Source organism: Coregonus lavaretus (assembly GCF_964263955.1).
Source record: "Coregonus lavaretus genome assembly, chromosome: 15".
Classification (NCBI taxonomy): Eukaryota; Metazoa; Chordata; class Actinopteri; order Salmoniformes; family Salmonidae; genus Coregonus; species Coregonus lavaretus.
The window spans coordinates 23,300,246-23,327,975 of record NC_140002.1 but is presented as its reverse complement, the minus strand read 5'-3'; the positions used below and the strand labels follow the sequence as shown (position 1 = coordinate 23,327,975).

Below are 27,730 nucleotides of genomic sequence, written 5' to 3'. Positions count from 1 at the left end.
GCAAACCAGAATTCTATCCTCCCGATTCCTGCTTACAAGCAAAAACTATAACAGAAAGTACCAGTAAGTACCAATATAGAGGAAAACTCTTGGTAAATAGTATGGTGGTGCTCAATACGAAAGTGGTCCAATGAAGCGGATGCTAAACTACAGGACTGTTTCGTTAGAACAGACTGGAATATGTTCCAGGATTCATCCGATGGCGTTGAGGTCCCCGGCTTCATTAATAAGTGCATTGACGACGTCGTCCCCACAGTGACTATACGTATATATCCCAACCAGAAGCCATGGATTACAGGCAACATCCGCACTGAGCTAAAGGCTAGAGTTGCCGCTTTTAAGGAGCGGGACACTAATCCGGACGCTTATAAGAAATCACGCTAAGAGCACCGACGAGCCATCAAATAGCCAAAGAGTCAATACAGGTCTAAGATCGGATCCTACTACGCCGACTCTGACGCTCGTCGGATGTGGCAGGGCTTGCAAACTATCACGGATTACAAAGGGAAACCTAGCCACAAGCTGCCCAGTGACGTGAGCCTACCGGACTAGCTAAATGCCATCTATGCTCACGTCGAGACAAGCAACACTGAACCATGCATGAGAGCACCAGCTGTTCCAGGCAACTGTGTGATCACGCTCTCTGTAGCCAATGTAAGAGTAACCTATAAACAGGTTAACATTCAGACAGATTACCAGGATGCGTACTCAGAGCATGCGCTGACCAGGTGGCTAGTGCCTTCACTGACCTTTTCAACCTCTCCCTGACCCAGTCTGTAATACCTACATGTTTCAAGCAGACCACCATAATCCCTGTGCCCAAGAACGTCAAGGTAACCGGTCTAAATGACTATCGCCCAGTAGCACTCAAATCTGTAGCCATGAAATGCTTTGAAAGGCTGGTCATTGCTCACATCAACACCATCATCCCAGACCCACTTTTTTTTTACTCATCACATAAACAGTTGCAGCAGTGTATCTATCCTGTTGCCTAGTCACTTTATTCCTAGTTATATGTACATATCTACCTCAATTACCTCGTACCCCTGCACATCGACTCGGTACTGGTACACAATGTCTATAGCCAAGTTATCATTACTCATTGTGTATTTCTTTATCTCTGCATTGTTGGTAAGGGCCAGTAAGTAAGCATTTCACTGAGTCTACACCTGTTGTTTATGAAGCATGTGACAAATACAAATTGTTTTGTTTATGCTTTAGCCAACTCCTCGGTCTATGAGTGATGCGGACCACATCCTTGGAACAGTCTGCTACAACTGACACATAGGCAGGCATGCACAAACAACTGTATTCTCTCCCTGACTCAACCTCGCATCTGTGTTTGTTTCCAAGAGGAAAACAATTGTGTGTTGTACTGAAGTCTTGCTCAGACACAGGCCCCCCTAAACACACACTCTTTCTGCTGCCATGGAGAACAGACAGATGGTTGATGTGGTGAAAAACAAAACACACCAAATAAGCACTTAAGGCCATTGTTTCAACCCCCTGGAGAAAAAACAAAACACTTCATTTGGTGAGACATCCATTATTCTGTGCTTTATTTTCCACATAATGAACAAAGACTAACATCAAAGGATAAAAGGCACACTTTTAGTGAGTTCATTTGAAACACTATTTTTAGAGGGAGGCAAGGTGTGCTGATCTGAAGTGGGTTCAAGGTGTAAGAGTTAACAAGTAAATCTCACACTACCTCTTAGCGCACTTAACAAAGCATTTAGTGTTTACTTTTGTCAACACAACCTTGGTCAAGTGTGGAGGAAATACGTGCGGTCTGAGGGTCTCACTCTGAGACAAGGATGCGAGACTTACAGAACAAATATTTATGACTACCAAAGGGTTAACCTCTTGCTGTGCAGAAAAAATAAAATCCACATACCAGACCAGTGAAGCCTGGACCCATGGAGAGCTTTCTAAGTTGGAAAACAGAATCGGACCACCGATAGCAGCTGAATGACAGGAATTTCAGTACTCTACAAAAACAGGTCAAAAAATGCAGGCCAGCCAGGCTCTCTGCATGCAATCCCAGTCACAGAAAGAAAGACAAAAAGTGACCCCAGTCCATGACATGGCTAAACAGATAACACATCCCTGCCCCGACCTGAACCCCAGTTACCTCTTCACTGAGCGGCGACCAGAATAACAAAGCAATGTTCTGGTGGCTTCTGGAATGTGTTTATTTTCTCTTTGGTGTGATTGTTTTAACTAAATGTCCGGCCTGGCTGGAGCATTGAATACAGGAGCTGCTTCCATCAACAAGAATCCAGTGTGTGTTTAATATAGAAAAGTACGGAAGTATTTGTGTGCTTGTGGGACATTGAATGAATTCACAGGGGTGGATGAACAATACACTAAAGCAAGACTAGGCTACTGAAAGTACATTTAATATTTTTAATAAGATTGACTTGTCCCCCAAACACACACCATCCATTTCTCTGGAAGGTCTCAGTAAATGGTTTGTGATTCCTGACACACGTAGAACTAGCAGTTAACAAAACACTTTCTCAAATTATAGCTAAGCTAGGCATTTTGACACATGCCCAAGTGCAAGGCCCACTGAAGCTCATATATATTCAAGATCTCTGGGCTGTTAAATGATGGAATGTATCTGCACTGATCTTTTTAGCTCTGTAGCAAACTCAGCACTTACTTCTGTAGGCTAGCGTAGAGTATCCTTCCTCCCCTCTAGGACTGTAGAATGCATCGTCAGGCCTGTCATAGGACAGTGCTGGTGTTTTGTCTCCATCTAGTAGTCATTTTAGGAAACTGCAGGTCTCTACTTGCCTCGCGAAAGAGACACAGACATTTTCATACACTAGGGGTGGTTTCCCCAGATACAGATTAAACCTAGTCCTGGACTAAAATGCAAGCTCAATGGAGAATCTCCATTGAAACTGCATTTTAGTACAGGATTAGGCTTAATCTGTGTCTGGAATTAAAAAACGCCCATAAAAGATGTATATACACTCATACAAAAATCTGTAACCCCCCACCTTTTAACAGATACATCTTTAATATAAATATACAGTGTTAAAACAAATGGTTGAAATTACCATATAAATCAATTGTCAGAGTACAGGAGTCAAGATGTGCATGGCACTGGCCTTACTCTCATACACAGAGAAAGGAATACCAGAGGCAGATTTCTTCTACGAACAAGATGAGCTCAACTGATACACAGGTTTAAATAGAGACATAACTACATGACATTAACTCTGTAGCAGTTGTTCAAGTAATAAAAGGGGGAAAAGAAAACACTATTCTGTGCTATTCTTTCTCTTTCTAAGAATAGTTTAAATACATGCTCTGGTACTTTGGCGACTAAAAAAGTATTTTGTAATCCTCCCGCTTTGGGCTGGATGTGTCAATGGGTAGTTCATACATGCATAATCTATGAGCAGAATTACTGTCTTACCTCAATTAGCCACATAATCTCTAGTTTGAAAGCGACCGTTTTCTTGAAGCAATTTGAGTTCAAGCCAATGAGCTTCAGCCCCTCGTATTTGAGTGGCAGCTAACAAGAGGCCTGCCCAGCGTTCTCCAATGAGGTTGCAGGGCGGGCTCAACGACTCAGTGAGCAAGTGAGATTAATGGAGAGAGAGCGAACAATGACGTGGCACACATATCTGCACATATGTGACGTAGTACGCAATCTCCGGGGACTACTTTTGGCTCGTGTGTGCTACTTTCAGAACTACTGGCTAAAAAGTATACAAAAGTAGCAGAGAATCTCTTTAAGCCCACCATAGTTGAATGAAGATGGACTCTTGTTCCCATTTGAACCATTCCAGAAGTAGGTATACTGTGAACTAACTCTAATACAGTACCAGTCTGACCGTCTGCAAAGCACTAAAGATACAAAATCAACTTAATATTTGTTGCATTATTGAATGTAAACATTTTATCTTAAACTGTAAATGATAAAAAATAACATAAAAAAGCTACACAAACACTAATTTAACTAAATACCTAAACCCTATTCAACTCGATGAGGAACTTGTCACACCAAAATGATGTGTAGCCCAATGGCAGGCATGTGGACCTTTCACCAAAGGTATGCTGCCTTTTTAAAACATAAATAAATACATTAGGCTGCAATGAGGATAGACACTCAATAGTAACAGGATGAACCACAAATAGCTCCAATTGTTGAAAGTGAGGGAAAATACTATGATGCCATATACAGTTGAAGTCGGAAGTTTACATACACTTACAGTGAAGGAAAAAAGTATTTGATCCCCTGCTGATTTTGTACGTTTGCCCACTGACAAAGACATGATCAGTCTATAATTTTAATGGTAGGTTTATTTGAACAGTGAGAGACAGAATAACAACAAAAAAATCCAGAAAAACCCATGTCAAAAATGTTATAAATTGATTTGCATTTTAATGAGGGAAATAAGTATTTGACCCTTCTTCAATATAATTATTTGAACAGTGAGAGACAGAATAACAACAAAAAAATCCAGAAAAACCCATGTCAAAAATGTTATAAATTGATTTGCATTTTAATGAGGGAAATAAGTATTTGACCCTTCTTCAATATAATTTTATTTGAACAGTGAGAGACAGAATAACAACAAAAAAATCCAGAAAAAAAAAGTATTTGATCCCCTGCTGATTTTGTACGTTTGCCCACTGACAAAGACATGATCAGTCTATAATTTTAATGGTAGGTTTATTTGAACAGTGAGAGACAGAATAACAACAAAAAAATCCAGAAAAACCCATGTCAAAAATGTTATAAATTGATTTGCATTTTAATGAGGGAAATAAGTATTTGACCCTTCTTCAATATAATTTTATTTGAACAGTGAGAGACAGAATAACAACAAAAAAATCCAGAAAAACCCATGTCAAAAATGTTATAAATTGATTTGCATTTTAATGAGGGAAATAAGTATTTGACCCTGGCTAGGCCACTCCAGGACCTTAAAGTGCTTCTTCTTGAGCCACTCCTTTGTTGCCTTGGCCGTGTGTTTTGGGTCACTGTCATGCTGGAATACCCATCCACGGCCCATTTTCAATGCCCTGGCTGAGGGAAGGAGGTTCTCACCCAAGATTTGACGGTACATGGCCCCGTCCATCGTCCCTTTGATGCGGTGAAGTTGTCCTGTCCCCTTGGCAGAAAAACACACCCAAAGCATAATGTTTCCACCTCCATGTTTGACGGTGGGGATGGTGTTCTTGGGGTCATAGGCAGCATTCCTCCTCCTCCAAACACGGCGAGTTTAGTTGATGCCAAAGAGCTCCATTTTGGTCTCATCTGACCACAACATTTTCACCCAGTTCTCCTCTGAATCATTCAGATGTTTATTGGCAAACTACAGACGGCCCTGTATATGTGCTTTCTTGAGCAGGGGGACCTTGCGGTCGCTGCAGGATTTCAGTCCTTCACGGCGTAGTGTGTTACCAATTGTTTTCTTGGTGACTATGGTCCCAGCTTCCTTGAGATCATTAACAAGATCCTCCCGTGTAGTTCTGGGCTGATTCCTCACCGTTCTCATGATCATTGCAACTCCACGAGGTGAGATCTTGCATGGAGCCCCAGGCCGAGGGGACAGTTCTTTTGTGTTTCTTCCATTTGCGAATAATCGCACCAACTGTTGTCACCTTTTCACCAAGCTGCTTGGCGATGGTCTTGTAGCCCATTCCTGCCTTGTGTAGGTCTACAATCTTGTCCCTGACATCCTTGGAGAGCTCTTTGGTCTTGGCCATGGTGGAGAGTTTGGAATCTGATTGATTGATTGCTTCTGTGGACAGGTGTCTTTTAGACAGGTAACAAGCTGAGATTAGGAGCACTCCCTTTAAGAGTGTGCTCCTAATCTCAGCTCGTTACCTGTATAAAAGACACCTGGGAGCCAGAAATCTTTCTGATTGAGAGGGGTTCAAATACTTATTTCCCTCATTAAAATGCAAATCAATTTATAACATTTTTGACATGCGTTTTTCTGGATTATTTTGTTGTTATTCTGTCTCTCACTGTTCAAATAAACCTACCATTAAAATTATAGACTGATAATTTCTTTGTCAGTGGGCAAACGTACAAAATCAGCAGGGGATCAAATACTTTTTTCCCCTCACTGTATATCATAAGAATATCAAAAAGGGAAAAAATATTGGTTTGAGAAATATTATATATATATATATATATATATATATATATATATATATATATATATATATATATATATATATATATATATATATTCAGAAAAATCATATATATATATATATAGCACAACTGAAAACTTGTACTCTCTCCATTGAATGAGTTATGAAAGGCCTTTGGTTCTTGTAGTCAATAGAATTCCCCTGCTACTGTAAATCAGATCTGAGTACACCCCAGGTCCATACACAAGATACAATATACCAACCGTCTGACAGAATTACTGGAGTCAAACTCTGATCAAGGCACCAAGGACTAAAAACCTCAAGTGGTGTCAGCATTGTTTCTCTAAACTAGACACATACATTAAAATATCAAAACATTGGCATCAGAGGAAATATTCATAAATATTGTAAATGACTGCCTCATAAAAGAAAGAAAAGGGACCAAGTACCTTAGGTGTGAAAATCCTGTCAGTGTTGGAGACTGGCAAACAGGAAGTACATATAGGACTCAAACACTGTTTCCTGGGGTGTATTCATTAGTGCACATTTTAGCAAAACGTTTCGCAACGGAAAAGTAGTTTGCAATGAAAACTAGAGTTTCTATTGGACAAATTCATATAGGTCCCTTCCCATTTCGTCCCGTTTGTTTGCATTTGGTAATGAATACACCCCTAGCTATTGTTCTGTGTGACTGTGTGAATGACTAGAAATTAGAGCGCAAAATATTTTATCTTTTATCCAATCCTTTTCAGGAAATGAGTGGATTGTTGTAAAAACTTCTGCACTCTTAATTTTTGTGTAATAAAGTTAGAAGCACGAAAGTTGTATGATGCATAGTTTTATACAGAACAATATAATGGTGTCATCTAAAGGCAATGGCAGTGTTTTCAAAGTGTGGTTGTGTGAGTCGTTATGGAGTTTATAGGATTAGTCTTTGATTGTATGTTTGAGAGTATCCTCCCATAAGGTAGAGTGGTGGAGTGATTGTCAGCGTTGGTCATAAGTCTTATGTGCAGTTGGGGTTGTGTGTAGGTGTTCAGGCAGCTTGGCTGTGCCTGGGCCAGTGTTGGGGGCAGGATAGGACTGGGCAGCCCTTTGATAGATGCCTCAACATCACATTCCATCTCCTCATGGTCCATTGGCACCTGCTGGCCCCCAGAGCCACTGGCAGAGTGGGCTAAGGAGTCCTTAGTCCCCTTCACCCTCTCTGATATGCCATCGCCCATCTTTATGGTATTATACTATTTTTCTATCCACTCCAGTTTCCTCCCCTCCACCTCTTCTCCTTCATCTTTCCCTGATTGCGCTTGTACACCATCCTCAATTTTAACAGTTTCAACCTCCATCTTCTCTTCTTCCCCATCCTCCTCCATCTTTACAGTTTCTCCCTCCTCCACTTTCACCTGCTCTGTCCTTACAGAGCAGTCTTCCTCAAGCTCCACCAAGCTGCTCTCCCTCAGGTCCTCTTCCACCTTCACCTGGATTGCTGGCTCAGAGTCAAATGTCCTGCCCTGGTTCTCCAGGGGGTGTAGTTGTGGTGTGCTGGGGCAGCTACAGGAGGAAAGCCCTGGCCCTGCTGGGTGAGCTCAGGTCCTCAGCCTCATCACACGACTCCACTCTACGCCTTTTAGCTAAGGGGAGTGTGGAGTCACCATTATCCTGATCCCCTGAAGATATCCTGGAGTCAGTTTCATCAAAGGCAGATCTTTTGGTGGTGGAGCGCTTGCTGAGGTTGAGGGGCAGGGCCGGCTCTGGGGGAGGGGTGACGGGCAGATGTGGCTTGCTACTTAGGTCCTGGGCTAAGACCTCCGACAGCCGCTTGGTGAAAGAGTGGAGCTGGGCCGAGCCCAGCCGCGTACGCATCAGCTGGCGCACCTGCAGGCTGCAGTCCAGATCCAGGGGGAGGACCCGGAGAGGGGGCAGGGTAGGTCTGCTGGTATGGCCCTCCCTGGTGCTGCTGCCCCTCCTCTGGGCTTCCTCATCCAGCCCGCACCCCCAGCACTGGTGGTGGGACTGGTGGTGAGACTGGGGGTGGGGATAGGGCTGGTTCCCATTGGGAAGGGTGGCATTTGGGCTCCCTGCCTTGGCCTGGAGGTAAAGGCTGGAGGGCTGGTGGGAGGCATGGTCCTGGGGGGTTAGACCAGGGGTGTCCAGGCTAGTGAGGCCCAGTCGGCTCCTAAAGAGATCCAGGGTACAGAGGCCTTTAGTGGGGCTGAACCCTCCGAAGGACCCCCCTGTGTGGAGCCTGGGGAGAGCAGGCAAGAAAGTGGCAGGAGACAGAGTGGGTGATGGTTCTGGAGTATCCCCGTTCTCCATCTTGACCTCCCTCTCAGTTTTGGGCAGGAGGGGGAGGAAGGGGGCAGACATGGGGGACAGGTCTGGGGTTAGTGGCAGGTTGGCCAGGTTTAGCCCCTGGAACACAGACAGGGACTCGAGAGAGGGGGCCTGGAGGGGGGGCTGGGCTCCCAGGTCCAGGCTGGGTTTAGCTGGGGGAGACAGGACTACTGGACTGGCCTTGGAGGCTAGGAGTTTGACCTGGTTCTTTTTGCCTGGAGGTCTACCACGGCCTCTCTTCACTACCACCACACCGTCTTGAGAAATAGTCTAGTGAGAGAGAGATGCCATACATGAGGAATTATCTCAGTTCAGTCTCTATAACGTCATAGAATACACTCATACATTAATTTACATCAGATTCAGATCAAGACATAATGAGCGATGACTGCATATTAAATATCAAATGACTGACATGTACTGAGCAAGTCAAAAATTATGAACTGTATGTGCAGACAGACACTCACTGGAGGAGGGGTAGGGGTTACAGTCTTCTCCTGGTTGGCCTCTGCTCCTCTCCTCTTCACCAGTGGTCTCCTCCCACTCATCCCCCTAACCCGGGTAGGCCCTGAGGCTGCTGGGAGTTTGAGTTCTGCACCACCTCCGTTTATGTGCTCCACGAAAGGAAGAATCAGCCTGAGGGAAACACACAAAGCCAAAAGTTCCAGAAAGAAAAACAAGTTTTGTAAGGAAACACCAAGGACAAGAAGCCTAAACTGCCGGGGATTTCCATCAAGTACATTAACGGCATCATTCTAGAGAACTATAATCTTTTTATTACTTTTTGATTAATAGGCTGAAGCCTGGGTAATAGTTGTGCACTTTAGTTATGAACATGGTTGCCTTTTTTAGGTGGGGCACCAGCAGTGTTCCTGCCTTACCTTTCATAGTGCCTCCTTGTGCAGGTGGCAGCGCTGGTGCTGCCCGGGCATCCTCCTAGTTCATTATACACTTTCTTCCACAGACGCTGGGACGTCACCTACAGGAGAGATTGTAAAGGGTTTTAAATAATTTTTTAGACAATTAACTTTTCATAAACAGTTCTAAGTAATTGGCTCAGATTTTGCGATCTATCCACTATTGTATAAGATATGTGGATGATGCGGCAGGTAGCTTAGTGGTTAAGAGCGTTGTGCCAGTAACCGAAAGGTCGCTGGTTCTAATCCCCGAGCCGACTAGGTGAAGAATCTGATGCAAGGCACTTAACCCTAATTGCTCCTGTAAGTCGCTCTGGATAAGAGCGTCTGCTAAATGACTAAAATGTAAATGTAATAAAGAATGACTACTCACCCTCTCATGGCCCCCCAGCCGTTTGACTACAGAGTACATGACAAACAGGTCAACTGTGGACACACACAGATAAGAGTGTTAAAGCATCCCATAGGTCCTAAGAGCTGTGACCTTGACTGTCTGGTTTACAACACTGACAGATATACAGCTTGTTCAAAAACATAACCAAATGGTGGGAACATTTTCTTTAGTTCTGTAGGGAGAACGCATCAAACTGAAAGTACAACAAAGGACCCTTTGTATTCAAAGCCTTTGGTATGAGTATTAATGGTTGTTGATGAAGTCATCAGTGAGTGACTCACTCTTCTTGAAGCCAAGGTTGGGCACCTTGCTGATGGGTGAGCCGCAGTGCTCCATGTAGCAGTAGAGTTGATCCAGGAACATCTGCTCCTCAGGGTGGAGGAGCCAGCCCCCCTCACATTGCATCTCCACACTGCCCATCACATTCTCCTACAGAATACATAATGTTAGAACCATACTACATGTGGTAATGCTGTACAGTCCCATTTATTTTCTGTTACAGTCCCATTTCAGTTGGTGTCCATTAGGAAATTATGTGGAATTTTCATTTCTAAGAATAGTAATTGCACAAATAGTGTGTTGTGATGCACTTCATAACAAAGAAACCTAAAGGTAATTACTAGGATATAAAGTAATTTCTAAATGAATATGAGATGAATAATAAGACATCTGACAGTAACTGGAAGAAGTTGGTATGTAGCCATATCAAAACTTTATAGAACAAAACAACATGTACCTTCATTCTTTCTATCCAGGACTCTGATTGGTTGAGGGCTGGTGGCTCCACAGCTTTCTGGTCTTCTGGCCTGCCTCTTCTCTTGAGGGGTCGCCCCTTCAAGCTGAGAGAGGTGCATCCTGGGAACGAGAGAGATACATTTAATCCTAATTCCAAATAACAAGAGAAGCACGTGCCTCTCAAAAATACACAAGATATTGTATTTTTGTATATCCCATAACTTCAGCACATTATGTCCACAGCATACAGTAAATGTGTCGGTGAATAAGATAATAGTTTGAGGTTGCATGAATTCATAAAAATGTCTTGTCATCAAATTTTAGATTCCATTGCCCAATTAGGCTTATAAAATCAAATCACTTTGGCCAATGGCCACATTTACAGTACATCAACATAGAGAGATCAAGTTCCCCCAGCCAGCCACTCACCCAGCTGTGTCCAGACACTGGTGTTGCTATCCAGGGTGGGGTGGTTGAAAGTGTCCCTGCAGTAGAGGACCCGGGTGTTGTGTTGGGCCACCCTGATCCCCCCCAGGGCAAGCAGATGGGGATCCTGCAGCCCCAACACCACCCCGTCCTGAATGCGTCTCTGCAGGGAGCGGAAGCGGCAATACTGGGGGTAGCTGAGCACCTTGACCCCCAGACGCTCACTCTCAGCCTTCTCTTTGAGTGATGCTGGGGGTCCATTGGTAATGATGGGGGTAGGTTTGTGATGACTGTTGGTCGCACTGGACTTCTGGCTTCCTCCTTTCCACCCTGTAGGTTCAGAACAGGTCCACCTCACCAGATCCTCCACCCGCACCACTATCTTCTTCGAGACGGCCAACACCTCATCCTGAGGAACACACACACACACCCTTCAATCACCATTTAAAAGCCACACTCCCTAAATTGGTGCATACCCTAAAAGAAAGGGCCACCAACAAACATTTGATGAATCAAGAAAATACTTCACATGATATAAGACAGAGTGCCAATAGCATGTGGCAAATGAGGAGCCATCAGAGACCTCCTACTCCTCCCAGACCCATTTGTTATTAACACAGGACTGTAGTGAAATAGGAGACAACTTAGGAAAATCTGGGATTCATAACAACTCATGATTTACAATACAGCAACAACCCCCGGGAAAATAAATACATCTCATGTAACTAGTCTTTGCCATACTTGTGCATGTGCACTATTAAAACGTACGGTTTTAAAAACCGACTTGCGTGAAAATGCAAGTTAATAACACATTTTTTGTGCAAGTTAATAACACATTTTTTACTTGAATAAGGGGAGAAGTGACATCAATCTAAGGATTCCTGCTTAAAGTTATCAGTCAACCATTTGGAAATTGAGATTGTTAAACACTTGTGGTTAAAGTAGACTAAATGCCAGGCACACACAATCCATTATTACATCAACCCAAGCCAAATTTGTACTAAGCAAGAAATGATCTTGCACAGTACAGCATGTCCTTTCATGAGTTCTGCTGTGTATGACATATTAGTCTAGCAATGACAGATATGGACTGTAATTTTGTGTGATTCTAAGTACTTCTACGTTGAACAGAGAAAATGACACCCACATTCAGTGTTTACAGTAATGTAGACTAGAAAATGCATATAGTTTTCAGAATTGTATAGCAGTTATGAAAATGATTGAAAACTCCTAAGTGATGAAAAACAATATACATTGATTCTTCCTACAAAAATCAATATTTTCAATGAATCTATCAGAACCAAAAAAAGAAACCTTGCGAGGAAACACCAGACCCACACCCCTTGGTTGCCCCCAAATTATGTCTATATTATAGAGCTCAGTGGCCACCCCCCTCACCTCTCCATGCTCTCTGGTCCTGCCCTTGGGAGTATCCTCAGGGAGGAAGTAGAGTGTGGAGCTGGCCAGCAGATGGTGCTGGGCCTGGTCCTCCCACAGTAAAGTCACCTGAAATAAGAAATCCATAGTTATTTAGCAGATGCTTTTATCCAGAGCGACTTACAATAAATACGTAATCAGTACATGTGACACAAGAAGGAATGAAACTCAAAACTCTGGGCCTTGTTTAGGAGGTTGCAATGTTACAGAATGTTCAAAATCAGGTAGAAATCCTTAGTGAAGAACAAATATTATGTATCCATCTGCAACGTTTTGCACATTTCACCACCCTGAATACACCCCTGGTATGGCAAGTATCATGCGCTAACTAATGGAGCTATGGGTCGTACCTCAGCTACGCACACAGGTTCCTGGGGGCCACAGCGGACATAGTAGAACTCCCCCAATTTCCAGACCAGTGCAGGGACCCCGGCCAAGGCCCCACAGCTCACTGACTTATAGAAGGCAAAGGATCCACGCAGACAGGAGGGTGCACCTAACCACTGAGAGCGAGAGCAATTTTCACAAAGAGAAAGAGCGATCAGAGCCATTTAATCATTCCCGTCTGTTCAATTTGACTATGCATGTGATTTGAATCGACCTCGGACCATAATGTACAATGAACAAAAATATAAGCACAACATGTAAAGTTTCATGAGCTGAAAATGTTTCATGAGCTGAAATAAAAGATCCCTGAAATGTTTCATTCGCACAAAAAGCTTATTTCTCTCAAATTTTGTGCACACATTTTTTACATCCCCGTTAGTGAGCATTTCTGCTTTGCCAAGATAATCCATCCACCGGACAGGGGTGGCATATCAAGAAGCTGATTAAACAGCATGATCATTACACAGGTGCACCTTGTGCTGGGGACAATAAAAGGCCACTCTAAAATGTGCAGCTTTGTCACACAACACAATGTCACAGATGTCTCAAGTTGAGGGAGGGTGCAATTGGCATGCTGACTGCAGGAATGTCCACCAGAGTTGTTCCCAGATAATTTAATGTTAATTTCTCCATCATAAGCCGCTTCCAACGCCGTTTTAGAGAATTTGGCAGTATGTCCAACCGGCCTCACAACCGCTGATGACCATGTTGTGTACAGAGTGCCCCATGGGGGCGGTGGGGTTATGGTATGGGCAGGCATAAGCTACGGACAATGAACACCATTGCATTTTATCGATGGCAATTTGAATGCAGAGATACCGTAACGAGATCCTGAGGCCCATTGCGTGCCATTCATCCACCGCCATCACCTCATGTTTCAGCATGATAATGCACGGCCCCATGTCGCAAGGACATTCCTGGAAGCTGAAAATGTCCCAGTTCTTCCATGACCTGCATACTCAGACATGTCACCCATTGAGCATATTTGGGATGCTCTGGATCGACGTGTACGACAGCGGGTTCCAGTTCCCGCCAATATTCAGCAACTTCGCACAGCCATTGAAGAGGATTGGGACAACATTCCACAGGCCACAATCAACAGCCTGATCAACTCTATGGGAAGGAATGGTGGTCACACCAGATACTAACTATTTTCTAAACCATGCCCCTACTTTTATTTTTAAAAGGTATCTGTGACCAACAGATGCATTTCTTTATTCCCAGTAAAGTGAAATCCAGATTAGGGCCTAATGAATTTATTTCAATTGACTGATTTCCTTATTTGAACTGTAACTCAGTAAAATCTTTGAAATTGTTGCATGTTGCGTTCATATTTTTGTTCAGTATAAAATGTGTAAATGGAGCCTTGTTCCCAATTAGATTTTCATTTTGATGTCCATTTAAATTCCTAAATTGTACTATGAAATGAATACAATTCAGTTTAACAAACAGCAAAACCATGTGTACGGTCACCATTTATTTTCCGCAATTATACTGGGAGCAATAATCCTGTGACTATGTCTTGGACAGCCCAACTCACATCTGCTATATAAATCAACTTAATTTAAACAGAAAATACATACTTTTATTAGTTCAACTAATAGTACAACTAACTCGTGCCCCTCACAAATGTCTAACAGACAAGGAAAGCATAATTTAAAAATTCAAACATCAAACTTAAAGTTTGAATTTAACATAGATGTTATTTATCCCTTCGATGTGTACAATCTGACTATCAAACAACTCCTTACACACAGACACCCCTTCACATGACACAAATTATCAATTTGAGCCATGAACATACACTTCCAGATTCTACCCAATGTTCCTGGCAAAGGCCTGCATGACTCCCCATTTTATCAACATTAGTTCATGCATACAGTGCATTCAGAAAGTATTCAGACCCCTTCCCACATTTTGTTACTTTACAGCCTTATTCTAAAATTGATTAAATAAAAAGAAATCCTCATTAATCTACACACAATACCCCATAATGACAAAGCAAAAACAGGGTTTTTAGAAATTTTTGCTAATGTAAAAAATAAAACAAATAAAAAATACCTTATTTACATAAGTATTCAGATCCTTTGCTACGAGACTCGAAATTGAGCTCAGGTGCATCCTGTTTCCATTGATCATCCTTGAGATGTTTCTACAACTTGATTGGAGCCCACCTGTAGTAAATTCAATTGATTGGACATGATTTAGAAAAGGCACACACCTGTCTATATAAGGTCCCACAGTTGACAGTGGATGTCAGAGCAAAAACCAAGCCATGAGGTCGAAGGAATTGTCCGTAGAGCTCTGAGACAGGATTGTGTCGAGGCACAGATTTGAGGAAGGGTACCAAAAAATGTCTGCAGTATTGAAGGTCCCCAAGAACACAGTGGCCTCCATCATTCTTAAATGGAAGAAGTTTGGAACCACCAAGACTCTTCCTAGAGCTGGCCGCCAGCCTAAACTGAGCAATTGGGGGAGAAGGGCCTTGGTCAGGGAGGTGACCAAGAACCTGATGGTCACTCTGATAGAGCTCCAGAGTTCCTCTATGGAGATGGGAGAACCTTCCAAAAGGACAACCATCTATGCAGCACTCCACCAATCAGGCCTTTATGGTAGAGTGACCAGATGGAAGCCACTCCTCAGTAAAAGGCACATTACAGCCTGCTTGGAGTTTGTCAAAGGGCACCTAAAGGACTCTCAGACAATGAGAAACAAGATTCTCTGGTCTGATAAAATCAAGATTGAACTCTTTGGCCTGAATGCCAAGCATCATGTCTGGAGGAAATCTGGCACCATCCCTACTGTGAAGCATGGTGGTGGCAGCATCATGCTGTGGGGATGTTTTTCAGTGGCTGGGACTGGGAGACTAGTCAGGATCGAGGGAAAGATGAACGGAGAAAGCACAGATCCTTGATGAAAACCTGCTTCAGAGCGCTCAGGACCGCAGACTGGGCGAAGGTTCACCTTCCAACAGGACAACGACCCTAAGCACACAGCCAAGACAACGCAGGAGTGGCTTTGGGACAAGTCTCTGAATGTCCTTGAGTGGTCCAGCCAGAGCCCGGACTTGAACCTGATCGAACATCTCTGGAGAGATCTGAAAATAGCTGAGCAGCGACACTCCCTGTCCAACCTGACAGAGCGTGAGAGGTTCTGCAAAGAAGAATGGGAGAAACTCCCCAAATACAGGTGTGCCAAGCTTGTAGCGTCATACCCAAGAAGACTCGAGGCTGTAATCGCTGCCAAAGGTGCTTCAACAAAGTACTGAGTAAAGGGTCTGAATACTTATGTAAATGTGATATTTCCGTTTTTAATTTTTTATAAATGTGTTAGAAATGACTAAAAACCTGTTTTTGCTTTGTTATTATGGGGTATTGTGTGTGTAGATTGATGAGGATTTGTATATTTTTAATCCATTTTAGAATAAGGCTGTAACGTAACAAAATGTGGAAAAAGTCAAGGGGTCTGAATACTTTCCGAATGCACTGAACAAAAATATAAACGCTACATGCAACAATTTCACTGAGTTACAGTTCATATGAGGAAATCAGTCAATTGAAATAAATGTACTAGGCCCTAATCTATGGATTTCTGGGCAGGGACGTAGTCATGGGTGGGCATAGGCCCACCCACTTGGGAGCCAGGCCCAGCCAATCAGAATGAGATTTCCCCCCACGAAAGGGCTTTATTACTGACAGAAATACTGCTCAGTTTCTGCAGCTGTCAGGGTGGCTGGTCTCGGACGATCCTGCAGGTTTAAAAGCCGGATGTGGAGGTGCTGGGCTGGTGTGTTTAGACTTGTTCTGCGGTTGTGAGGCTGGTTGGACGTACTGCCAAATTCTCTAAAACGACATTGGAGGTGCCTTATGGTAGAGAAATGAACATTCAATTCTCTGGCAACAGCTCTGGTGGACATTCCTGCAGTCAGAATACCAATTGCACGCTCCCTCAAAACTTGAGACATCTGTGGCATTGTGTTGTGACAAAACTGTCAATTTTAGAGTGGCCTTTTATTGTCCCCAGCACAAAGTGCACCTGTGTAATGATCCTGCTGTTTAGTCAGCTTCTTGATATGCCACATCTGTCAGGTGGATAGATTATCTTGCTCACTAACAGGGATGTAAACAAATTTGTGCACAGAATTTGAGAGAAATAAGCTTTTTGGGCGTATGGAACATTTCTGGGATCTTTTATTTCAGCTCATGGGAACAACACTTTACATGTTGCGTTTATATTTTTGTTCAGTATAGTTTACACAATCTATGGCTCTATGTGTGAGTGACTTCACTGCAAGTGGCCACAAAGGACATCAATTTTCACTAAATTACAAGCCCCTCTGCTCGTCACTCTAGCATTATGCCAGTCTACCATTACCATGCACCAAAACACATTCCAAAGTATTAATCTACTTAGTAGGCAACTCATAGATATGGACCTCCATGCATATTCTATAGCTTTTTTATGGGGTATAAAATCAAAAGGATACAATTTATCTATGCAATAAAACATTTTTGGGTGATTCATCCAAAACTATGAAGAAATGTATTGTAATAATATTTTAATTTATATAAAGATAAAAAAAACTCTGAAGACCTAATCTAAAAAATATAATAGGTCGATCCATTATATATGTTCAGGATCTTCTAAAATGAACACCCCTGTAGGCCTATTATAGGGCCTAGCCCAGCTGACTAAATGCGGAAATGTCTCAAATTCGCACCCCTCGTCCTCACCCCACCCCCTCTTGTGGGCAACCCCGTCCCCTACCTAGTGTAGCAGGAACATAACACGATCACATGGCCAACTAGTGGTGAAAATTAAGCAAGATTGATTCTACAGTAAAGCCACAAAATATAAAAAAGACTGCGTTTTCAATTGTTTGAGTGGATTTTTAAATAGAAACACTAACCTACAGATAGGATTACGTCAATGCTCGTGATGGCTTTAGATAGGCACTGCGGTTCCAGAAAGAGAGGAACTAATAGGAAAAGGTGTTCTATCTGCAAAATAACATTGTGACCTTGGATATTATATAATAATATACAAAATACTGTTTACACAATATTACAACATTACAAAAGTATTCTTCGATATCTTAAGAACAGAGGAGGATCCAAGGGACATGTATATCATATTAATGTTGAGAAGACTACGCATGCTTATAGGCTTACAACTTAAATACCATTATTAATATGATATATAACTTTAATATTTCTGATATTAAATATAAAAACGAATGTAGGCTTATTGTTATTGAAGTCTTTCAATTCGACCGAAACAAAATCACCCTGTGCGTTTTTTGTGGGCCTGGTATGATACAATCAAGATAATCCTCAATTTCAAATTGAAAGTACAGCGATTTCCTCACGAAAATCCTCATTCCATTTTGAGTTTTACAAAATGTACACATGACATAACGTCGGTTTTTTTGTTCTATCCATATGTTGGCTATTTGTTCGATAAATAAATTGCTCCACCTTGTTCCATCGATGATATTGTAATCTTTAATATCACGTCACTGCAAATGTAAGATATGTTTTCGAATTACTCAAAACATCGTTAAGTTACACAATTGATTTAGTTGGAAAACAATCTTAATATTGTCGAATCGTCAGATAACAATTTCTTTAATGTGGAAATGTGGGGGTGGGGGTAGAAAACGTAGGTAGTCGACACGACACAAAGAAATTAATCATTAACAGGAAGACAATATAGAAATATTGAAGTTGAATTAAATTGCAAACGCTGGAAAATAAAATCGTTTAACCATGTCAGCTAAATTTGGGGCTTTCAAATATCATAGCGAGCCATTTTCTCCACTGGAAAGTTGTGACTCATTCAGCAAAAGTTGCAATTGCAAAAGACTTGATAGGAGAACAATCAATTCTACATTCTAAACAAAATTACAGACTTGAAAACCGGCAAACCAAATATCAAAATAAGACCGACATACAGTCGGTTTATTCCCGATATCAACAGGTAAAAGTGGCATGCGTGCGCATACAAATATCACGATTTATTTATAAATAATATAAAGCGAGTGTCGGCTTTACCTGTATTACATTCTGCTCCATTGCAGCAACACATTCCCTTATTCCCTCTCAGAGCCCCCTATCAAGTTACACAGCCGGGTCCTCACCCGCACACAAACAAATGCACAAGAAACGGGTCCTCTTTTTTTTTTGAAAATAGGACAGGATCTAGGTGTGGCTAAAACTGTTTGCGAGTAGCCTATAACTTATTGTTAATATGAAAGTGGCTATTTTGAATGTCAGGAAATGTTTCCATTCTGAAATCATTGTTGTACAAGCTTAGAAATATCCTTATTTTATTTTTCACGATGGCGTTGCATCAATGAAGTTGAAGTTTAGTTACATTGTTGCCTAATATCAATTGTTGAGCTGATTGGTCCAGATCCTGGTGTATACCATGGTACCTGCATGGATACAAACGCGTGGTGATAATTTTAAGTAATCGTAACTTGTATTTTACGCTATACCACAGTGTGGGAAATGGTGATCAAAGACAAGCACGTGATAGGTGTTATGGCTTAAGTGCAACATTATAACTACTAGCCTACTGGGGGTGAAGGGAAACGTACAGTGCAACATTGTATCAATATCAAACGCTAGCCATCTTTCATTTGCAACGCAAGTTTTGAACAACCTACCTTTCTGAACACGTGTTGTCTGTTTAAGCGTGACTGAATATTCTATAGTTGTATAATTTTGCTGAAAACATTGATTTAATAACCCGATGTTCCTCTGTACCGTTTCTCCAACAGTGGGAGTGAGCATGTGTCTCTTTCCATTATGTTGAACTTGACTTGACCATGAAATTCATAGATTTTTACTTCAAGACAGTAATTGTATGACCAAGCTGCCATTCAAATATGGCTGCAATAATGTTACAGTATCACATATCAGGTCCCTAAATATACTGGAAATACAGTGAGATATTACCCATTCAAAGTTTTCATTCTAGTATAAAATAATTTGTCTACATTTCTTATAGATAACAAAATACAATTTCACATACAGAAGTTTTTGAAATAAGAGAATTTCGTCACTGAAAGTTAACCATGTAATACAAAAAACATTTAAATATTATAGCCTAGGAGAAAGTGAGAGGTGTTTAGCATGTACCATACAAGCTTTGTCTATAACAAAAGCTTTTGAGGGGGACATTTTCATGGTGCTGCATTTCAAGTAGTCTTTCCAGTGTGCCTCCTCTAGCCTAACACATACATTAATTTTCATCTTCCTCATCCTTCTCTCCTGTCCTCTAGCAGTCGGGACTACATGTCCAGCCTCTGTGCCACCGCTGTTACCATGGCAGTGCCCTTTTCCGCTGCCGTCCTCGGAGACCAGGAAAGTGATGTCACACTTGGGGGCCAGGATTCTTACGGTCTCCTGGAGCTGCTTACTGAAGCTGGAGGGGAGAAGAGCGGAGGGAAGAAGAGCGGAGGGAAGAGAGACAGGGGGATAGTCAAATCAAAGTATGGCTACCTGCACACCTGATACTGACATAGGTCCTCCTGACAGTGCAAAGGAGTGAATAAGAGAGATACAATCTCTCTACACAATTGTAAAATAACTATTCTAAGAAATAATATTCCATCATGTGAAATTCCTGCATTTAGACAAAGAGAATGGAAAGGCAGGGATAAGGTTGAGAGAGGGGTGAATACTGTGACGAAACAAAGGCAGGAAATCCACAGTTATTATGGCAGCACAAGAGGATATTCTCCATTCAATCAAGTGACAAGAATATAAAAAGCGGGATTTATCTGTATCTTTCCACTTAAACTGAAATAACCCTGTTGACCATTTCAGAAAATGTATATCTGAGGGGAACATACTTGGGGTGTTTCTTGTAGACTGTGCCGTCCACCCCCACTGTGGTGCTTAGATGGTCCAGTCTTTGGTTGACACGAATACGGTTGGCAATACTTGCCAAGGCAGCGGTGCACAACTGGGCTGAGCGTGTGGACAGAGTGTGCGTCTGGTGTGCGACAATTTGACAGTCAACAGGTCCGGCAGGCAGGTCCAGCTCTGACAGAATCTCCTGGGCCTTCTGCAGTCCTATCTTCCCTCTGCATCAATATACACTGCTCAAAAAAATAAAGGGAACACTAAAATAACACATCCTAGATCTGAATGAATGAAATAATCTTATTAAATACTTTTTTCTTTACATAGTTGAATGTGCTGACAACAAAATCACACAAAAATTATAAATGGAAATCAAATTTATCAACCCATGGAGGTCTGGATTTGGAGTCACCCTCAAAATTAAAGTGGAAAACCACACTACAGGCTGATCCAACTTTGATGTAATGTCCTTAAAACAAGTCAAAATGAGGCTCAGTAGTGTGTGTGGCCTCCATGTGCCTGTATGACCTCCCTACAACGCCTGGGCATGCTCCTGATGAGGTGGCGGATGGTCTCCTGAGGGATCTCCTCCCAGACCTGGACTAAAGCATCCGCCAACTCCTGGACAGTCTGTGGTGCAACGTGGCGTTGGTGGATGGAGCGAGACATGATGTCCCAGATGTGCTCAATTGGATTCAGGTCTGGGGAACGGGCGGTCCATAGAATCAATGCCTTCCTCTTGCAGGAACTGCTGACACACTACAGCCACATGAGGTCTAGCATTGTCTTGCATTAGGAGGAACCCAGGGCCAACCGCACCAGCATATGGTCTCACAAGGGGTCTGAGGATCTCATCTCGGTACCTAATGGCAGTCAGGCTACCTCTGGCGAGCACATGGAGGGCTGTGCGGCCCCCCAAAGAAATGCCACCCCACACCATGACTGACCCACCGCCAAACCGGTCATGCTGGAGGATGTTGCAGGCAGCAGAACGTTCTCCACTGCGTCTCCAGACTCTGTCACGTCTGTCACATGTGCTCAGTGTGAACCTGCTTTCATCTGTGAAGAGCACAGGGCGCCAGTGGCGAATTTGCCAATCTTGGTGTTCTCTGGCAAATGCCAAACGTCCTGCACGGTGTTGGGCTGTAAGCACAACCCCCACATGTGGACGTCGGGCCCTCATACCACCCTCATGGAGTCTGTTTCTGGCCTTTTGAGCAGACACATGCACATTTGTGGCCTGCTGGAGGTTATTTTGCAGGGCTCTGGCAGTGCTCCTCCTGCTCCTCCTTGCACAAAGGCGGAGGTAGCAGTCCTGCTGCTGGGTTGTTGCCCTCCTACGGCCTCCTCCACGTCTCCTGATGTACTGGCCTGTCTCCTGGTAGCGCCTCCATGCTCTGGACACTACGCTGACAGACACAGCAAACCTTCTTGCCACAGCTCGCATTGATGTGCCATCCTGGATGAGCTGCACTACCTGAGCCACTTGTGTGGGTTGTAGACTCCGTCTCATGCTACCACTAGAGTGAAAGCACCGCCAGCATTCAAAAGTGACCAAAACATCAGCCAGGAAGCATAGGAACTGAGAAGTGGTCTGTGGTCACCACCTGCAAAACCAGTCCTTTATTGGGGGTCTTGCTAATTGCCTATAATTTCCACCTGTTGTCTATTCCATTTGCACAACAGCATGTGACATTTATTGTCAATCAGTGTTGCTTCCTAAGTGGACAGTTTGATTTACATTTACATTTACATTTTAGTCATTTAGCAGACGCTCTTATCCAGAGCGACTTACAGTTCGTGAATACATTTTTTTTTTTTTTTTCATACTGGTTCCCCATGGGAATCGAACCCACAACCCTGGCGTTGCAAACGCCATGCTCTATCAACTGAGCTACATCCCTGCCGGCCATTCCCTCCCCTACCCTGGACAACGCTAGGCCAATTGTGCGCTGCCCATGAGTCTTTCACAGAAGTGTGATTGACTTGGAGTTACATTGTGTTGTTTAAGTGTTCCCTTAATTTTTTTGAGCAGTGTACTTTGGTACAAATGCAAGCTGATACAAGTGATGTAATTCGATTTCAAAAATCTAGGTTGTAAAGGATTAAAATGACTGAGATATGCCTATTTATTAGTGATGGGGGAAGAAAATAGAGTTACATATCAGGATCTTAATTTCTACGATATATTATATCGACAATATCGCAATATAATTTTTGCGCTAGTTGGCTGTACCTGCACCAAAACTCCAGTATTTTTCCATAACTTGTTCTCCAGCTTCTTTTTAATAAGGGAGCCAATTTGTTTTCAGCACTTACAATATTTCCATGACTGATCAAAACTTGTTTTCTCATGGCTCTCTGTTGTCCCTTTGCAGCAGACATATGGTGAGCAATATGTTTGGAACGTCAAATCGCAATTAAATCCCAGTATCGAATCGCAATACATATCGTATCGGCATCTAAGTATCATGATAATATCGTATCGTGAGGTCCCTGGCAATTCCCAGCCCTTCCATTTATAGTAAATTATATAATATATAGTTGTAAAGACAGTTGTGCTCATTTCTCTCAATCTCACCCAGTGGTAGCTTCTGTATTATATAGCACATTGATAATAAAAAAACTGCTATATTTAGGATCTGTGTAAGTAGAGATATGACACATAAGAGCATGGTGTGTCAGTCACTTACTCCTCTATCTCAGAGATGAATCTGATCTCAAAGCTGTCCTGGGTGAGCAAGGCCTCAGAGCTCTCCTCCAAACAGTTGCTTGTCCTGAGCCAACTTCACCACAACCAGCCTGGCTACCTCTCTCAGATACATCCCACTGATCATCTTCTCAAACCTGGACACAGACAGACATGGACAAAGTCACAAAACAACAGAGTTAAGTACACAGATAAATTGACCAGGGTGAATGAGGTTTGGCCTGTATTCGACAAATGAAAATGAAAGTCAAGCATAGAAGTTACAGTCATAGCTTTCATGTATTTTAATGTACTTTAGCTACGTACTTTTGACTGCTCATTCATTTGGTGGGGAAACACATACGCATGCACGCCTGGGTTGAGTAAATCTCGATCCACCACCACCAGGTCAAACTCAGTCTGGATATCATTTATGGACCCATCGTCTACAAACCCCCCCACTTTGTGTTGGAAAGGGAAAAGGAAAGGGGATACCTTGTCAGTTGTACAACTGAATGCATTCAACTGAAATGTGTCTTCCACATTTAACCCTCTGAATCATAGAGGTGTGGGGGGCTACCTTAATCGACATCCACGTCATTGGCACCCGGGGAGCAGTTGTTGTTGGGGGTTACCTGCCTTGCTCAAGGGCAGAACGACAGATTTTTACCTTGTCACTTACCTTTCGGTTACTGACCCAAAGCTCCTACCTGCCAGGCTACCTGCACATGCGTATGTCCTCCCCGCCCACTCTCTTCACGTTCTTTATCTCATCCATGTAACATGCGTTCGTCCCCGTCCCTGGGGAGGCAGAGAATCTTACACAGAAATGAATGCAACATATTGCACACACACAAAAAAACACATACAAAACCCTGTTGCCATCATCTCCAGCAGAGGGAGTCATTGCAGTGTGGAAGTGCTAGAAATGGCACTAAACTACATGGAGTTTCAAGATAGGACTCTCCATGGTTATCCTTGACATCCCTAACATATTGTGGCAAGCAATTTGTAATAACATGATAATATGACTGTTATATATGGTTACTACAGACCCTCTCCTTCACTTGCTAGGCTAAATGGGGCATCTTTTCTTATGCCTTTATTTTTGTTCTTTCCTCTAATGCTATGGTTGCAGTAGTGTGGCTGCAGTATAGATAAGTACTACCTACCAATGATCATGCCAATCTCACAGCTCTGGTCCCTGTATCCACAGCTCATCATGGTCCCCACAGTGTCATTCACCATGGCAACTGAACCAACATCATAGTCCAAGGGGACTAAGAGGGGAGAGAGAGTGGAAGGGGAGTTTGAGGGTACCACTTCAAGCAACGTTTACTGTTACCTGTCTGTGAACAGCCTTTTTATAAGGCACATTCCTACTGGTATAACAACATTATTTATAGGCTCTACTACTGTAGTAATAACATTCCAAATACATATCCAATCAAAATAACTGTTTATTAGAAAGTGGTGGTAGTTGGATGGTACGAGGAGGCCTATAGACTCACCCCTCTCCTGTGGATGGCTTTTCTCAGTAACCTGACCACATCCTCTCCCTCCACTCCCTCCACTCCTGAACAGTTAAAGAAAGCCTTTGGTCCAACGGAACAGGATACTCTGGAAGTCGAGGTCACAGACAATGACTGAGATTTGACCATCACTTACTATTAGCCCTTGACTTTTTCCTGACAAAGTTGTCAAATAGACTGTCCAAACAACTGCAAAGACAATTAAGTGTTCCAACGTCATAACTCTGAATTAGTCCAATATTGGGAAGTAACCTGGGCTTGGTATTTTCTACTAATATCAGTCCTGGCTGCATGAATGGATCCTTTGTGTATTCATGTGTGTGTGCCTGTGCGTGTGTTTGTGTGTGTTCGCTGACTGTGACGAACCTTGTCGATGTCTTTCTGCTCGAAGGAGAAGGTAAAGCTCAGAGGTAGAGTCTGATCCTTAAGCTCCAGAAACTCCGGGAACTCAGCCAGGCAGGCCGCAATGTGGTCAAACAACTGGACAGGGAAAGACATCACAATGAGTCAACATTTTACAGTGGAGTGCGAACAGCCAAGAGACAGGTATGAAAGGGGATTCATACCCATGCAGGCTGGGGAATCGTATGTGTTTTCTCTAGAAACTGAGCATGGCTTTCAGCCATCAAAACCTGACAAGACCTGGCAAAGTCACAGCCCTCATGAGTCACCAAGATGTATTATCTTGAGTATGTCCATGTTAAATTCTCTGATGACTTGTGTTTTCCTAATCAGTCACATAAGTAGTTTAAAAAATGACTTTGTGGCTGACAGACGGTTTTTCAGTCAATGTCCCATATTTGTAGTTTGACTTAATTAACCATTGCAAGTCTATGCTAAGACATTGTAACACAGGGATTTACAGGCACTGTTTCCACCTGGGATTAGAGAATGACCACCCCATGGGAGGGGTGGGATGAGATCAGCTGTAAAAACGTGTAAATCCCAAACATACAATGAAAGACTACTCTTGTGAACTCAGTAACACCACACACACAAGATGGCGTTGCAGTGCGGTCGTGTATCCTGTTGTGTCCTCGTGGAAATAGCCTGTTTTTTTGTCTTTTTTCGTATATATTTCTCTATCTCACTTTCCATCCTTAAACTAAATACACTTTCCTGAAACCCGCCTCACCCAATGTGGAACGAATTCTATTATTTCTTTATTTTTATCAAGAACCTACGGCTGAAACTAGCCAGCTAACTAGCTATTTGCTATTAGCCACCGTTAGCGGTCTTCACCACTGTCCGTGGCTTGCACTACCTACCAGCCAGCCCTAGCCTGGACAATTATCGGCCAGTCTGCACAGCATGCTATCGACCCAGAGCATATCGGATTTTCTGCTGGAATCACTGGACCTTAACACCGGATCATCGCAACTAGCTAGCTGCAACCGAATGGCTGTTGTTGGCTGTCTCGACGCACCAGTTAGCCTTGAGCTAGCCTCGAGCCAGGCCCATCTCTCGGCCATCTACCTCTCTGTCAACCGGACGGGACCTCCTAGTGTCGACACGGAGCCCCGCCGATCCATCACGACTGGTCTGCCGACGTAATCGTCTGATGTGGTTTCAACAGGCTTCCCGTTGCGACGACCACGAAGATCCATCTGCTAGCCACGGCCCGCTAGCACGTGCAATCAACAGCCGTGCCTCCTGCTCGCCTGTGCTGTAGCAGCCTACGAACTGCTCCCAGACTTACCTATTGTTGTTCACTGGACCTTATGATCACTCAGCTACATAGCTGATGCCTGCTGGACTGTTCCTTTACACAGTACCCTATCCTGTTTATCTGTTTAGCCTCAGGCCAACCTTTCATCTCCATTACCAGTTGTTGTCTTAGCACTCTCGAATAACACCTGTGATTGCGTTATGCCTCTCTCCCATGTCAATATGCCTAGCCTATTGCGGTTTTGGTTAGTTGTTATTGTACTATTTCACTGTAGAGCCCCCAGTCCCGCTCAACCAGCCTCAGAGAGGTCCTTTGTCCCACCCCCCATACATGCGGAGACCGGCTCAATCGGTACCTCCAGTGATGCTCTCTTTCATTGTTACACAACGCTTAGGCTTACCTCCACTGTACTCATATCCTTCCATATCCTTGTCTGTACATAATGCCCTGAATCTATTCTACAACGCCCGGAAATCTGCCCCTTTTATTCTCTGTACCCAACGCACTAGAAGACCAGTTCTTAAAGCCTTTAGCCGTATCCTTATACTATTCCTCCGCTGTTCCTCTGGTGATGTAGAGGTTAACCCAGGCCCTGTAGCCCCCAGTATCACTCCTACTCCCCAGGCGCTATCATTTGTTGACTTGGACACCATATGTGAATTGCTTGCCCCCCATCTATCCTCAGAGTTCGTACTGCTTGGTGACCTAAACTGGGATATGCTTAACACCCTAGCCATCCTACAATCCAAACTAGATGCCCTCAATCGCACACAAATTATCAAGGAACCTACCAGGTACAACCCTAAATCCGTAAACATGGGCACCCTCATAGATCTCATCCTGACTAATTTACCCTCTAAATACACCTCCGTTGTCTTCAACCAGGATCTCAGCGATCACTGCCTCATTGCCTGCATCCGTAATGGGTCCACGGTCAAACGACCACCCCTCATCACTGTCAAACGCTCCCTAAAACACTTCAGCGAGCAGGCCTTTCTAATTGACCTGGCCTGGGTATCCTGGATGGATATTGACCTCATTCCGTCAGTAGAGGATGCCTGGATGTTCTTCAAAAGTGCTTTCCTCTCCATCTTAAATAAGCATGCCCCATTCAAAAAATTCAGAACTAAGAACAGATATAGCCCCTGGTTCACCCCAGACTTGACTGCCCTTGACCAGCACAAAAACATCCTGTGGCGTACTG

At 43.2% G+C, this 27,730-nt stretch overlaps 1 protein-coding gene across 1 annotated transcript; it reads right to left on the bottom strand.

Annotated features, from left to right (window-relative positions):
* Nucleotides 1–6,337: 6,337 nt before the first annotated feature.
* Nucleotides 6,338–13,490, bottom strand: LOC311143080 (uncharacterized protein; the record flags this gene model as incomplete). Its single annotated transcript, XM_084178887.1, has 10 exons — nucleotides 6,338–8,736; nucleotides 8,934–9,102; nucleotides 9,348–9,445; nucleotides 9,757–9,809; nucleotides 10,059–10,206; nucleotides 10,514–10,632; nucleotides 10,942–11,347; nucleotides 12,337–12,444; nucleotides 12,726–12,871; nucleotides 13,445–13,490. The coding sequence occupies 10 exons, from the start codon at nucleotides 13,488–13,490 to the stop codon at nucleotides 7,684–7,686; spliced, it is 2,346 nt and encodes a 781-aa protein (XP_084035013.1). The 3' UTR covers nucleotides 6,338–7,683.
* Between the last annotated feature and the right edge of the window lie 14,240 nt (nucleotides 13,491–27,730).